We start from the raw sequence: 13,920 nt of genomic DNA, 5'->3' as shown, positions 1-13,920 counted from the left end.
AATGTCAGCATAGCGTAGGATTTCTTTTCAGAATTAATTTTAGCCAGTTGAGACTTTCCGAAATCTTTTAATGAAAAAAAAATCCTGATGTACCTTTACGATTTTTTGCTGCACTGATTATTGTGCTTCTCTTAATTACCGACTGCTTGATTGCGCAGCCAATTCCTAGGTGAGGTTGTGTCTCTCTCTGTCACAAACCATTTGTCTGATGAAAGTCTTGCACCAATACAAATTAATTCATTGCATGTTAGATTATGTCTCCAACGTCTGAGGTACTCAGACACACATGACACACCTCTCTCATGTGATAGATGTCCAGTTTTTTTTTTCTCTGTACTTTTTGGGGAACATGTTGGAAGGATTAAGAGGCTTTAATGAAATGAATGGATATTGTCTGACGAGAAGACTTGGTGAACAGATCGGCCTTTGCCATATATTTATGAGGACTACAGGCTAAATTTTTATGTTTATACAGCCCGTCTTCTTAACAGTATTGCACTTTGAGAGTTTCAACCTGCCAGCTTCACTCACTGGACTTTGCAAATACCCACAAACACACTGACAAATAAAAACATAAACTGTCACAAGTCTAATTTTCAGCAGGAAAACCAGACTTGAGTTTTTTGCTGATAATATTTCAGGAATATGCAAAGGCACTTTTGATTTCTTTTTCACACAAAGTGCCATTTATTTGCAGTTAAAGGCTGCAGGCTGTTTATCAGTTCACCTCTCAAAATAAACTGTGCGAACAAAAGAAAGAACTGACACAGTTATGTGGGACCTTAAAGACACATGCTGGGTTCAGAAATTCCTGTCTAGATTGTTACTTCTACTCCTTACCAACAATAGCATCTTTGTCTCTGTTCTCCAGGTCACCGATAGAGACAAAGTCACATTGCACCATGGGAACGTCACAGCTGTCCTCACAGGGGATAATGGTGGACTCGCCATTGAGTGTCATCTCATAGTCATTCTTTACTGATGTGTACTGCTTGTTGGCGAGCTTAAGGGAGCCCTTGGAGATGTAGTAGACCTGGCCCACACAGATGGATGAACCACATGTTAATCAGAGATCTGGGTAGCATTTCACCTGACTGAATGGTGCAAACAAGATAGGACTTCAGGCAGTCAGTGGGAGGGGGAGAGGTGATCAACAAAGGCTGGCAGATGATCATAAGCAGCTTATTGTATGGGTACAGTGCAGCCAGATGACTCATTCATAGTCTCTGTGGTTTTAACTCACAAAGTACTGGCAGCTGTTGATAGCACAATCTACAGCCAAATCAGTCTTTGACGGCGCAGTAAAAGGCGGTTTTGGCATAAAAATTAGGACATATTGAATCATTATCTGAAGGAACATCTCACCTTGCCAGCCTCAATAAGACTGTAGAACTTGTCCACTTCTTGGTTGAAACCAGTCACTCGTATCTCTCCCTGTGGAAAAATATAAATATTTAATTTAAAACAAAAAACATGTCCAAATGGTTTCTAAATCAGGAGATGTTTGGTGGGGTTTTTTTTGTTTGTTTTTTTAAACACAAAAATTAACAGTCAGAGTACAAATACACTTACACTCTCATCAACAATCTCCATGGAGAATAGCTTGCCATCCCCCCGAGAGTTGCTCCACGTACGAATGGAGCTCTTGTTGGTCACACGAGCGCGGATCGTCCACCTATTACAAAAAATAAAAATAAAAATCTGAGCTTATCATTTCTGCATTCTTCATTTTTCGGGCACCTTATGAGCCCAGATGTCAGCTCCACACACATGTAGGGATTCATGCACTTGGTATTGTGACCTTTTAAACATCTGCCCCCTAGAAGACCTTTGCATAAATATCACTGAGCAATAACATAATTAAACCCGTTTAATTTACTTGCTTCTTTTGCAACAGGTTTTTCACAGACATTTTGATTACCATTTAGAAAGAAAATAACAGATGTACTTTAATTAGCCTAATATTAAGTTAATTGTGCCAGCAGTATGAGCTCTGCACTGGCATTCCTCTGTAAGATTTGGTCGACGGTTAGTAGTGCCTGTGTTGGTTGTTGGAAAGGCTTGTGCAGTCTAACATGCATACATTCATATTGGGTTGTAGTCTCCTTGATCCATTTTAAGACTGAAACTGACCTTCCAAAAAGTTTTCCAAACACGTGTTCCATGCAACACTGTCGTTACACTGTAGAGCCTGACCAAGTCTTGGCTATTTGACATTTGCGTGTCACAGAATTGTGAACCTTAGAGTCATAATTACTTCCATCAGTCATGGCACCACAGCTGAAGCGATCAGCGAGAAGGGCCCCAGGATATGTCCAGAGTTTCCACCAATCACCATCGACACCCACGGCAAGTCCCCCTTCGTACCGAGCCCCGCAAAGCCACCCCTCAGATCCCATCCTTATTCCAAAGTTATGGATCTGGAATTCCATTGTCAGTATAGTGGTACAGTGGTTAGCACTGCTGCCCCAGGGCAGCGAGGGTCCTGGGTATAAATTCAAGGAAACTGCATGTTCTTCTGTTCAAGTGGATTCTTTCCGGTTACACAGTCCAAAGACAGTGTGATAAACACGGGTTTGGCTATTTTAAATTGGCCACCAATAACTATGATAATTAAGGACTGAATTAAGGATTGAAATGTAATTGTAGTTTATACCTTCTACTTTATTTAGCGTTTAGCAAAAATACTGCAATAATGTTTAGGAATTATCGGGTTCAAAATTACTGGATTAATGACTCAAAAGCAGTTTTAGTGCCAGCTGTTCCCTGGTTTTCTGCTATTTCTTGACAAACAGCATCTCCCAAGTATTAATTTTGCATTTCCTAACTGCACTGACAAACAGCTGGCTTAATGATGGCCTCCTTTCCTCACATGAATACTTCTTTGGTTGACATTCAGTTTTTTGCCATATGTACACAATGCCTTTTTGCTGACCCAGAAATATCAAATATATAGCATTTAGAGATTAACGTGACTGGCAACAATACTTACTTGGACTGGTAGGGGTTGAGGCTTGCAATGGGCACAACTTTGGAGCTTCCCCCTGGAGTATTTGGCATAACAGATGGAGCTTTCTTCCCAAAGTCTCTGTTTAAACCTCTGTTCACTGCTGAGGGAATGAGGAGAAAAATAAATGATCAATGAAGAGCAGTGATGAAGAGTCATGAGAGAGGCACATTATTCAGAGACAAATTACAAAAAGAAACCATCCAGTTTCTTTGGATTGCAATTGCTTGATCACTGTAACTACCTCGTATCATGAGAAAGAAGTCCATCCCACCAAAACCCAACAAAAACAACCCATTGACTTAAAAGTACATTTACCATCACTGACTCTTGAAACTAGCAAGCAGGAACAACTCAAAGAGGAAACAAAAATCCTGTCAAGCCAAGTTGTTGGCGATGTGTGATCCAGCATTTTGGTGAGAAGGATGATTCACATTTCACAGAATCAGGGCAGAGTGTGAAATGCTATAACAAACTGGAGCTGCTCTTCCCCCGGAGAGCGGTGCTGCCTGACTTTGAGATTTTCCGTTTGAACAAGCGCTGCACATTTGATTTGTGTGCGTCTCACGCGGAGGATTAGAGTTCAAAGTGTCCACTTAAGTCCTCCCGCGTTGCCAACCACTGCACTTCTGGTAATTAAGCCCCCAGATCAAGCAGCACACACAGAGAAATGAACAATGACTGTGCTGATGAGGAGGGTGGTTGCCACAACCTCAATTCCCACACGGCAGATTAGAGGGATGAATACCTGCTATGACACACTGGAAGACAGCAAAACCCTTATGATAGCTGGACTGCACACCTCACCTGGTCCAAGTTGTCCGCTATGCTGTGATATACTGCTCATCTCTGACATGATCAAGTGACAGTGTTTCAAAAGCAAATTCAATACTTCATTCATCTCTTTCACACTCTCCTGCGAGCCTGTGTTGCTGCGTGTTTGTTCAGTAGCGCTTTCAGTCAAAGGAAGATAAACATGGTGATTGACACACGCAGGCACAATCAGCTCTCCATCTAGACAAGCTCAAGTAGCTGTTGAATTTCATGATGCTACACAGTAACATGAAACAAGACAGTTGGAAGATGTGTGTCAATAATAGGACATTTGAGGCAGCTAAAAAGAAAAATATTTCACAATGGGGTTGTCAAAATTACTCAAGTCCCATAAATCTGTGGGTCACCCAGAATACCACAAAGCAACAGAAAAATGCTACCACCTGGTGGTCCTTTATGTACTACATGCTCACAGTGTGTTTTTCTGTTCCCATATACAACCTCCAGAGCTGAAAATTGAAGTAAACATGGAAAAAGTTGAAGTTCCTCCAGGTGCCACTTGAGGCTGGTCACAAAACTGAGTCAAGTTTAAATGCCCAATTTTGCAGCATTAAAAAAAGAAAAGAAAAAAATCCTATGCAGCACTCTACCTCCTGAGCTACGCCCTAGCCCTCGTACAAAAAAAGATTTTGATCACAAGGAAAGTTTCCCCATTTACAACAACTCTGAATGGGATTTATTTTTTTTTTTTTACATAACTCAACCACCTGGACAGTTGTATTAGGGGTAACACCACACTGATTGGCAGGTGTACCAACACAGGCGTTTTTTTAGTCCCTTCCTTGACACTAATGAGCCAGTGTGTGTCTGCGAGTTGCACTTAGTTTATGAATGCCGCGTGCTCACTAAACTAGTATTAGCTGATACATTAAAAATCTCACCCTTTCATCCACATAAAGGTAACTTCTGACAGTGTTAAACCTTCAAAATGTAGAATCCAAAGCCAATGGGTGATGTCACAATGACCCCCCCCACACACACACACAAATCTTAAGATTTCATTAATTTGAATTCATTTTCAAGATTAAAATAAACCTTTCACTCACCTTCATTTCTGTTCTGTGGCTGCAGCGGGGGTCGGTTTTCAGGGACAGGAGCTGACTGTGGGCCTTTACTTTGCCCTGTAAGAAAGACCTGACATTAGTGTTACCCTGCAGTAACAGTATGACCCATTATGTGTGACTAATGCATCTCTAAATTAGTCCCACTTCATAAGCGTATTCACTGAGCACTGCTGTAATATTAATGAAGTATATTTCAAAGACTTACCCTCAGTGTAAGGAGTAGGGTCTCCTATTCTACCGGCAACATCTTTTGCCGGCTTAATGACATCAATTTCCAAAATGATTACTACTCGTCTGTAATGAGACATGTCCATTAACAACAGAAAACAGCCCTCTGCTCCGTATTTATTCATATTTAAGTGTTTTTAAGGCCTGCTTGCTTCCATTAAGTCGAGAACGTTAAAAAAAAAAAAAAAAAAAAAAAAAGAAATGTGCAGAAAATGTGTATACCGTCCATCCTTCAGTATATTGGTCACGTGTCTCTTCAGATTACAGATGCAGTTTGGGGCCAGTATGTTTTCCTCAGCCATATGGTTCAGCTGGGTGGAGAGCATGAATGCTGCAGATGGTTTAAGAGAGGAAAGTCAGACAAGAGTGACCCAGGTTCCCCCTACTTAAGAGCCTCTTGAGAGCAATAGCTTCGTCTTTAACCCCATGCAAGTAGTCAATTTAGTAGAACATCTTTTAAAAAAGCCAGTTAAAATGGAATTTCATGTAAGAGATTTGTCAGAGAAAACTCGTGACTCTCAATAATTTAGAACAGATGGTTAGAATGGGTACATGAACATGTTTAAAACTTCAATGCAAAATACATCAGTGAATAAACTTAATAAAAACCTCACATGACAGAGTGTGCCTTCCATCACTCATCATCACCCGAAAGCGAGAAGGACCATTTCCTCCATCAAGCTTGCGAATATTCTGAAAAACAATATATGATTAAAACTGTTCAATAAATAAAATTTAAAAAAAGACAAAAAAAAAAACAAAACACATTTTTTGACCAATATTGTGTCCCTTATGTAAACTTACACATTCTGTGATTGCATTATTTAAAGTATAGAGGATATTTAGTTATTGCCTATGGGCCTGTACTCCTTATTCCCAGCTGCTTTCACAGTGAGATGGATTCAGTAAGGATGGTTTTCCTGTAGTCTTTCCTCTTAAGTAAAGTCACTGCTCAGAGAGAGGTTTTAACTAAGAAACTAGCCTTTTGAAGTCTTATAGTGATTTGTCAGACATGCCCCTTAAGAGGGGTCAGTCCCTAAAAAAATTTAACCAAATCTTTTACCATTTTTAAACATGTTTGAGCCCTCATAACATAACCGCAGGAAAGTATGTGTTCAGGGGGAACTGTCAAGGGCCATCAAAACAAGTAATAAGATATGAACTGAAATACCTCAGTTTGATATTTAGATTTTTATAAATTCAGTAAAAAGGACTGCCACAAGTTGAACGTGGAATGAATCGACAAACTCCCAACAGAGCATCCAACCGTGTGACTTGATTATTTACTTTTTCAGTAAATAATCGGAAAACAGACAGAAAATCCAGTGTCCCATTGTTTGTTTGTGCTCCTGTCACAGGCAATAACAGTCGAACCGACAGCAGTTTTTAATAGAGCTTTTCAGCCCTGTACATATATTTAGCTACTAAGTTAAGAGGGCTCAAAACTGACGCAAAATCTCGACCCCACACACTACACATACTTTCAGGGACAGAAACCAGCTTTAACCCTTAGATGCACATGTGGGGTCAAAAATGACCCCAGGGGTTGTTTTTCTTCAAAATCTTTAAAATGCAAAGTTGTAATATATTCATATTCCAGGTATTCCTCATAAAACATGTTTGTAACATGAGGCCATTTGCATTTTTATTTATTTTTTCATTAATTTTAGAAAAATGCAGTTTTTGTATCACTACCCCACTCTTCCACAAGCGGGGTCAAAAATGACCCCAAGCAGTTCCTGTGGAATCTTCTGTGAAACTTTCATTCTTAGCAACTCTGACTGACCCACTTACACTTCTGATGGATCAAGAATTAATTTTTACACAGTAACATACGTGATTAATAGTAAGGGCTGCGCATAAGTGGTCCGCAGGTGCGCATTCGCTGTCAAAATAAAAGTATTCCCGGAAATTCAGAGAATAGGCGCTTGTTTTGTTGTGGAAAAACACCAAAGTAATTGCCTACGGAGCTTGCTTTTTCGACATCTTTAAGAGTTCTGAACAAATGTCTGTCCTCCTCCAGAACATCTTATGTTCGCAAACGCGCATTCCAACTTCTTATCTGGTTCTGCAAATGCGCACCTGCGGACCATTTATGTGCAGCGCTGTTTATAGTTTCCTGTGCATTTCAAACATTGTCCTTTCTGATTTTTTTTTTTTTTTTTTTTAATATTTATAGTAGCATGGCTGCTATGAGGCCAGCTAGGATCCCTGTGGACCTACAAATGATCCAGGACAGATGGGATGAAGAGCCCATCAGAGGCACTGACTCAGAATCTGACATCTCAGATGTAGAGGACCCAGACTACTGTCCCCCCCACTTAACAAGGCCAGTCAGATACAGGAGCCCTCTGATGAGTCCTCTGAAGAGCAAATGGATATTGAGTCTAACAGAATGAGCCCCTCTTACTGCTCTAGCCACAATATTCTGAATTAGTCGGCCAGGGCTTGCAGTTGGGTTTAGTACTGTCTCCCCAATAGATGCGTGGAAGATGTTCATGTCTGATAATATAATAGAAGAGGTGCTGTCATACACAAACATGGAGGCACGAAGAGTAGCCACAGACAGGGGAAAAGAGTGGAAAAATATAATCAAACATAAGCTCCGGCCTTCATTTGATTGACCATTTTTGCAGGAAGTGAGAAGAACTGGGATGTACCAGTCGGTGTGCTTTTTGGGAGTCCTCTGCATAACCCATTGTACAAGGCCACTATATCAATTCAAAGATTTAAAGATATTTGACGTTTCTTGCACTTTGATGACAAGAGGACCAGAGCCTACAGACTGAAAACAAACCATATGGCAGCTTTCAGCTACATATGGGGCCTGTTCCTGGTCAACTGCAGGCAGAAATTTATTCTCAGTGATTGTGTTACAGTGGCTGAACAACTTGTGCCTTTCAGAGGGAAGGCCCAGCTTCTGCAGTATATGCCGAGCAAGCATAGACAAGTGATACAAAAACTGCCATTTCTTAAAATTTATGAAAAAATAAATAAAAATGTAAAGGGCCTCATGTCACAAACATGTTTTATGAGGAATACCTCAAATATGAAAATATTACAACTCTTCGTTTTAAAGATTTTGAAGAATAACAACCGAGTTTATAGCAAAATGCATTGTTTCTATTTGGGGTCATTTTTGACCCCACTCGTGGAAGAGTGGGGTCAAAGGGTTAAGTTAAAAACGTGCAGGCCTCCATTAAAAAAAAAAAGTTAGGCGGGGACTACGGATTGATTTTTCATGGAATGACCTAGAACTAATCCAGCTTTGTTTTGCAGAATTCATCCCATCTCATTTAAATATATGTGGTTGTGTTGAGTAATATTAAATATACATTTTCAAAAAAATAAATAATTAAATAAGTTGCTACTCACCACCAACTGAAGCACTGCGTCGCTGACACCGGTGCCATTTGAAAGAGCCTATAAATACGTTCAGATAATAAATTCTACATTTAATATAACTATTGTCGAAAACAAAACCACCCTTTCCCTCCTTAACTTTAACACATTTTGCTACAATCACAGTTTTTAGAAGACAAAAACGTAAATAACCGCTAATGTCAAATTAAGCTACCGTCGAACAACGTTCGCAGTTCTGATTACAGCGGATGCAAAAATATGCAAACAAACGTACGATAGCGAACAACTCCACCTAAACAAAGACACCATTAAGTAGACGGCGCCAATTTACATTGAGCTTCTACAGCTTGCAGTATTAAACGGCGTAATATTTATGCTGTAAAAATATACCATACCTCTATTGTTCCCTCCGAGAGTTTCGTCATGGCTGACAAAGGGTGATTTTAGCTACCACAACAAAAGAAAAATATCTGAAAGTTTTAACAAGACAGAACCTCAGTACTACTAGCACTGACAGTAAGCAACAAAATTATGACCGTGGCGCCAACAGCTTGTAACAACGCGCCAAGGCGCGTATGCGCTGCCACGACTTCCGTTTCCGTTTACAGATCTGCGTTCAGTTTAGCCTTTCTAAACATCGTGCATCTGCGTGTCTTGGTTATACTGAAAACTGATCAGAGATCAGCTTCGCTAAAGTCACCGCCAACAATGACGTGACGTCAGGCGGGTTTCATGGTGCCTTCCCATTTATAGGAAACTGGGATTCTTCAGACTTTACCGTAACATTTTTTGTAAGATACAAAGAAATCCCTTAAGGAACATAGATTTGATATGTTAATATTTTTATTTGCCAAATAAAAAATAAAAAAAACGAACTGTAATGTTAACTGAACATCTGCTTCTTTTCTTTGCATTTAGGAAGATCGTGTCCGTTAAGTCTTTTTCATAACAATCACAAAAAGGAAAATGGTGAGGTAGAAGATACCACTTCATTACCTGAAAAGAAGAGGCAAAGACAATTATCCACAGCAAGCAATTGCTGAGACAATATATGTAAGAATACTCCCTACCACTGTTTGCGTCATTACATTTTCCCAGTTTTAGAAATGCAACAACTTACAACAACCCTTTTCTTTTAAAGATATGTCATTTTGAAAACAGAATGAAGGTTTTCACCACAACTTCACCTACTTCTAAGCTGCATGGTGAAAAACAAGGATCTGGAAAAAGTCAGCGTTTCGGTCTGTAGCCAGGGTCATCCACAGGCCGAAACGCGCTGGTCAAGTAATAAAGTTGTAGTCTTAGTGTTGCTGAAGCTTCGACCTGTTTTCACGATGTGTCACAATGAAACTCATAAGCATGACGTGTGATTCAAATCAGTTCAGTTTATTGAGTCATTACATCAAACCATCCAATACACATACTGATTCATACTGACACTAACCAATTTACTTTGTGTTGAGATCAAAATGTATGTGCCATCAAATTGAAATAGGCTCAGTATAAGCAACAATGACCATACTGTTTTTGTTTAATTATTATTTTTGACAAGGACATCTCATCTAATAGCAACTATATTATTTTAAAGGAATACTCAAGTTTTGGGCTCCCCATTTTGTTCACAGAATCAGTTTTCACAAATATTTTGATTGAGTTAACTAATAGTCTTTCCTGTACTGGTCTGAGTTTCTCTGGAAGAGCTGTAAAGGGTTTTAGTCCTTACTTAGGTGGGCCTCCAAATTGGGCCCCATCATTCTTGTCAATGGGAAATCCCACTTTATCCTTGCTTCCAAATTCCCCTTTCTGTAGGACAGGAGCTCCGGGATTGGGGTTGTTGATTACACCCATAAAAATCGGTATTTTAGTTACATCATGCATAAGTGCAAAGAAGAAGGGTTGGCTGAGATGGAAAACTGGATTGGATGCCCTTGAAATAACCACAGTAGTAGCTGCAGCTGCCTCTGCACCATCCTCATTTATCTCCATGCTGGACTTATGCATTACACTGGACACCAGCAGAGGGCCATCTGAAATCTCAGCCAAGTTGGGAGAAGAAAATATCTCACCAAGGCCTAACAAAGAGCACAGAGTATAAGGTCAGTTCATGGGTTAAATGTCGCTACCTTTATCTCACACAAAGTCCAGTAGTTTCATCAAGCAATAATGTAATGTATAAGTCATGAATTATAAATGTAACACTAAGTTCACAGAAAACAGGTCTTACCCAATTTGATAAAGACATCTTTTAACTCTTGTCCATACTCTAGTTTGAATTTGGGGACTTTTACTTGAACTGCCCTCTCTTTGGGCAGTCGATTATAAAGGTTAGAGACATCGATCTTTGCAGCAAGTGAAGAGATATTTGTCTGCAAAGACATAGGCACGACCACCAACAAACTCATAGACTTCAGGAATGGGAAGCTTGCTACCTGCACAAAGAAAAAGAATGGCGCTTTAGTAAAATGGAGGGTATCCAAGGAATTTAATTTTCTCTTCAAACATTTGAGGTTTGAAAATATTTTTGTTTTACCTGAGCCTCCAGTTCATGATCAATGAAGAAACTCAAGGGATGTTTGGCATCTTCCATTACCTCTACATCAACCATGTGCTGTTCATCGAGATAGAACACACCTCTGGAGGTAAAGCGGGGGTCAAATCGAGCTTTCCACTCTCCTGTGGGAGCAAAGGAGGGAGGATCTCGGTTTGAGATAGCAGCAAAATGTAAAACACTTCGGAACAGTCGATTTCATTCGGGATTAGAGAGGAAACAGTATCTTATAAAATGGGCAGAATTTTACAAATACAGTGGCATTTAAAAATCTCACTCACCTTTGAAATGGACGGCATTAATGAGCACGAGAAGCAGATTGGGAGGTAAAGCAGAAAGGAAGTCATCTATCTTTCCTTGAGTTGCGTTCTCTACCCATGTGTTTATTTGCTCCAGATTCTCCAAGATTGCTGGTTCCGAGCGATAAAAGCGATGAGACTCATTGACAAATACTTCCTTTGGCTTAAACCCTAAAAACATAAACATCCCGACTTTATTTCTCCTAAATACTCTCAGATCATCTTTAAGGTGTAACGAGAAAAATTGTTTTAAAATTTAAAGACACAATCTTCTCAGTCATAACCTTCACGCAGAAAGATACGTGTGGCAATGTGTAGATCACTGTTTTTTAGCTGCATCAAGATACTATGCAGAGACTGGTGGTAGCAGGGGAGAGTGTTTTCATGAAGATGATGCATCAGCAGTTCCCTCGTCTCATTTACAGCACCTGTAAAAAGAGAAAAAAAAGAGGGGTACAATTACTGGATGAGAAATATGGTGTTCTCTAGACAATAATAAACTAGGGTAAGTTGCTGACACAATTCATCAGATGTGGTAACACCATATAAAAATAACAACTTGCTTAGATAAAATATGATGCAGTAAAAGCACATTAACAAGACATGCATACCTAAAGCCAGCTGGGAAAGGCCTAGAGATATGCTTAAAGGAGATATGATAATATTTGGCTGCTCTGGCGTCATCTCCAGGTTCTGCAGCAGCTGCACACCCATTTTCTGAATGGCAGCAGCAACAATTTCCTTGGAATGTGGGCTTCTGCCAAGAGACAGACAGCCCCCATCATCTTCTTCTGTCGACGAGGCTCCAGTGGGCCCACTACTTGTTGTAGGTGGTTGATAGGATGTTGTAATTATAGAGGCTTCTGTAGTACCAGCAGATTCTGGCTGTGCTGTACTGCTGTTTCCTGTTTCCTATAGACACACATCAGAATTCCAAAGCTTATTATTTTCCAAGTTGTTAATTTAGGAGTCCAGAACCATGACCACGGAAAAACAAAAAGAAAGAAAAAAAACAGCAAAAGCGTTTTGACTCTAACCTCCTCTGGTTTTGTAAGAGGCACCAGCGAGACTGGTTGATTTTCTTCCACCTCAGCATTCTGTTGAGCACAAAGATAATATAGATTAACAATCGGCACAGGACGTAATCATCCAGTATAATCTTAACAGTGATTTTTTGAGATCTTTAAGAGGTTTACAGTGGCTCCTTGGCTACAGAGATAGATCAACAGGAGTGTCAGGCAGAGGTCCATTTCCTCACAATGCAACTGTGAAAGAGAAAATTAGGTTAACGGCAAAATTCTATATCCTGCTTAGATTTTATGGATCGACACAATTACCTTTCATGCTCACTGCAATTTAGCATGCTATGCGATAAAAATGAGTATGCCTCTGAAAGCACCATATTCATTCTTCCAGCTAATAGTTACAAGCTATTGAAAAAAGAAAGACATTAAGACACAACATTCCTCACCTTTATTTAGAATTACTTTGATGGATTGTCTGAAAGAATTGAGCACTTTCACTCTACTTAGTTGCGCTCACTTTCAAAGGAAATCCCCAGAAATGTGCCTAAAACACATGTGGATTTCAACCATAAATTGTGTACTTTCAAGTATTATTCAAGTTGCCAAAGCACATTATAATAGAGCAGATTAATCTCTAAATAATTATTTGCTTTACAAATATTTTGAAAACCATTTGTACTGTGGAATTTAAACATGGTATGGAAATCTAAGTCAAATGTCAAAAAGGCATTAACTCGGATTGCAACATTACCTCCCTTGCAGACCTTATACATGAAAAATGTTAAAACAGTGATATTTTGTGTAACCATTTAAGTCTTTAAAGTATTCAAATGTGCAGGAGTGTTTAAATATGTGAGTATGTCTTACCTTATATTTAAATTAGAAAAAAAACTTGCTGGCTTGTCCAAAAAAAGAGCAACTAAGTGCGGCGCATGTCAGGATTCCTGGGAGTAAGAGATTGGCATTTGCTCAGCAAACAGTTAAATATCAACTTAGATTGATTGGGGCCTCATTTAAGCCACTATTTGTTTGTAAATGTAGCTCTGGAAACTCTTGCAGGGTTAAATGTTGAAGCTAAACACGAGCAGCTATTTAGCACGTCAGTGGGGAGGTGATAATTTCATGACGCATTTAAATCCAAAGGAAACACGGCAACTTATTGCAAAGGTCTGATTAATCCATCTTTGTGTCAGTAAACAAATACAAGTTGCTTATTTCAAAGTAATACATTTGATGTCAGAGAACACACCCCCACATTTCCCAGAAGCCCTGGATTTAATCCATAATTAACTTAAGATCTCAGGCAGCAAAACCAGAGGCTTCGGTTAACAAATCACTGTTTTGTGTTGTGACCAATAATACCCTTTAGATTCTCAAAGAAATATATATATAAAAAAAGAAACTCATTTGTTGGACTTGGTCACATTTTACCACTAAGCAAAAACGATATCTTTCAGATCACATGACTGCAGTCTGCAAACACAAAGAGGACTTTGTACAATCTGAGCTTTAGTGATTCAGCCAAGATCGAAGGACATGCTAGCAGTCAATG

General features: G+C 39.5%; 2 protein-coding genes and 1 long non-coding RNA gene across 5 annotated transcripts in view; all 3 read right to left on the bottom strand.

The window, feature by feature from the left end:
• rpa1 (replication protein A1) overlaps positions 1–9,161 on the bottom strand; it is a 32,096-nt gene extending 22,935 nt beyond the window's left edge. Inside the window, exons 1-10 of one of the 2 annotated variants that reach the window (XM_026192757.2) lie at positions 8,892–9,161; positions 8,509–8,556; positions 5,748–5,826; positions 5,356–5,464; positions 5,111–5,199; positions 4,888–4,962; positions 2,993–3,110; positions 1,573–1,675; positions 1,366–1,434; positions 841–1,033 (exon numbers count right to left, since the gene is read on the bottom strand). In XM_026192757.2, the coding sequence (XP_026048542.1) occupies positions 841–1,033; positions 1,366–1,434; positions 1,573–1,675; positions 2,993–3,110; positions 4,888–4,962; positions 5,111–5,199; positions 5,356–5,464; positions 5,748–5,826; positions 8,509–8,556; positions 8,892–8,921 (913 nt within the window). In that variant the 5' untranslated portion in view covers positions 8,922–9,161. The remainder of the gene's footprint in view (positions 1–840; positions 1,034–1,365; positions 1,435–1,572; positions 1,676–2,992; positions 3,111–4,887; positions 4,963–5,110; positions 5,200–5,355; positions 5,465–5,747; positions 5,827–8,508; positions 8,557–8,891) is intronic. The other variant, XM_026192758.2, reaches the window with a different exon arrangement.
• A 160-nt stretch (positions 9,162–9,321) lies between these two features.
• LOC145420055 (uncharacterized) lies at positions 9,322–9,819 on the bottom strand. The gene is made up of 2 exons (XR_013901344.1): positions 9,688–9,819; positions 9,322–9,492 (listed from the first exon to the last, which is right to left on the bottom strand). It is a non-coding gene; the product is annotated as an uncharacterized LOC145420055 (long non-coding RNA).
• Positions 9,820–9,861: 42 nt separating this feature from the next.
• serpinf2b (serpin peptidase inhibitor, clade F (alpha-2 antiplasmin, pigment epithelium derived factor), member 2b) lies at positions 9,862–13,473 on the bottom strand. Of its 2 annotated transcripts, XM_026191887.2 has the most exons (10): positions 13,236–13,435; positions 12,815–12,912; positions 12,540–12,608; positions 12,381–12,440; positions 11,955–12,255; positions 11,628–11,771; positions 11,326–11,514; positions 11,027–11,169; positions 10,721–10,925; positions 9,862–10,568 (listed from the first exon to the last, which is right to left on the bottom strand). In XM_026191887.2, the coding sequence occupies exons 3-10, from the start codon at positions 12,591–12,593 to the stop codon at positions 10,216–10,218; spliced, it is 1,449 nt and encodes a 482-aa protein (XP_026047672.1). In that variant the 5' UTR covers positions 12,594–12,608; positions 12,815–12,912; positions 13,236–13,435; the 3' UTR covers positions 9,862–10,215. The 2 variants fall into 2 exon arrangements, with proteins under 2 accessions (XP_026047672.1, XP_026047673.1); XM_026191888.2 differs by lacking the exon at positions 12,815–12,912 and having other exon boundaries at positions 13,236–13,473.
• Positions 13,474–13,920: the final 447 nt, after the last annotated feature.

Source organism: Astatotilapia calliptera, chromosome 14 (assembly GCF_964374335.1).
Source record: "Astatotilapia calliptera chromosome 14, fAstCal68.1, whole genome shotgun sequence".
Lineage (NCBI taxonomy): Eukaryota > Metazoa > Chordata > Actinopteri > Cichliformes > Cichlidae > Astatotilapia > Astatotilapia calliptera.
The sequence above is the reverse complement of the archived record's forward strand: the minus strand, read 5'-3'. Positions and strand labels throughout refer to the sequence as shown.

Bases quoted from the DNA above. Each gene is read 5' to 3' on its own strand.
- serpinf2b (XM_026191888.2), bottom strand. From the start codon at position 12,593: ATGGACCTCTGCCTGACACTCCTGTTGATCTATCTCTGTAGCCAAGGA. The intron at 12,441-12,539 runs GTAAACCTCTTA...TGTGCTCAACAG, and splicing joins TCTGTAGCCAAGGAGCCACT to AATGCTGAGGTGGAAGAAAA. The intron at 10,569-10,720 runs GTAAGACCTGTT...GCTCTTTGTTAG, and splicing joins AGATGTCTTTATCAAATTGG to GCCTTGGTGAGATATTTTCT.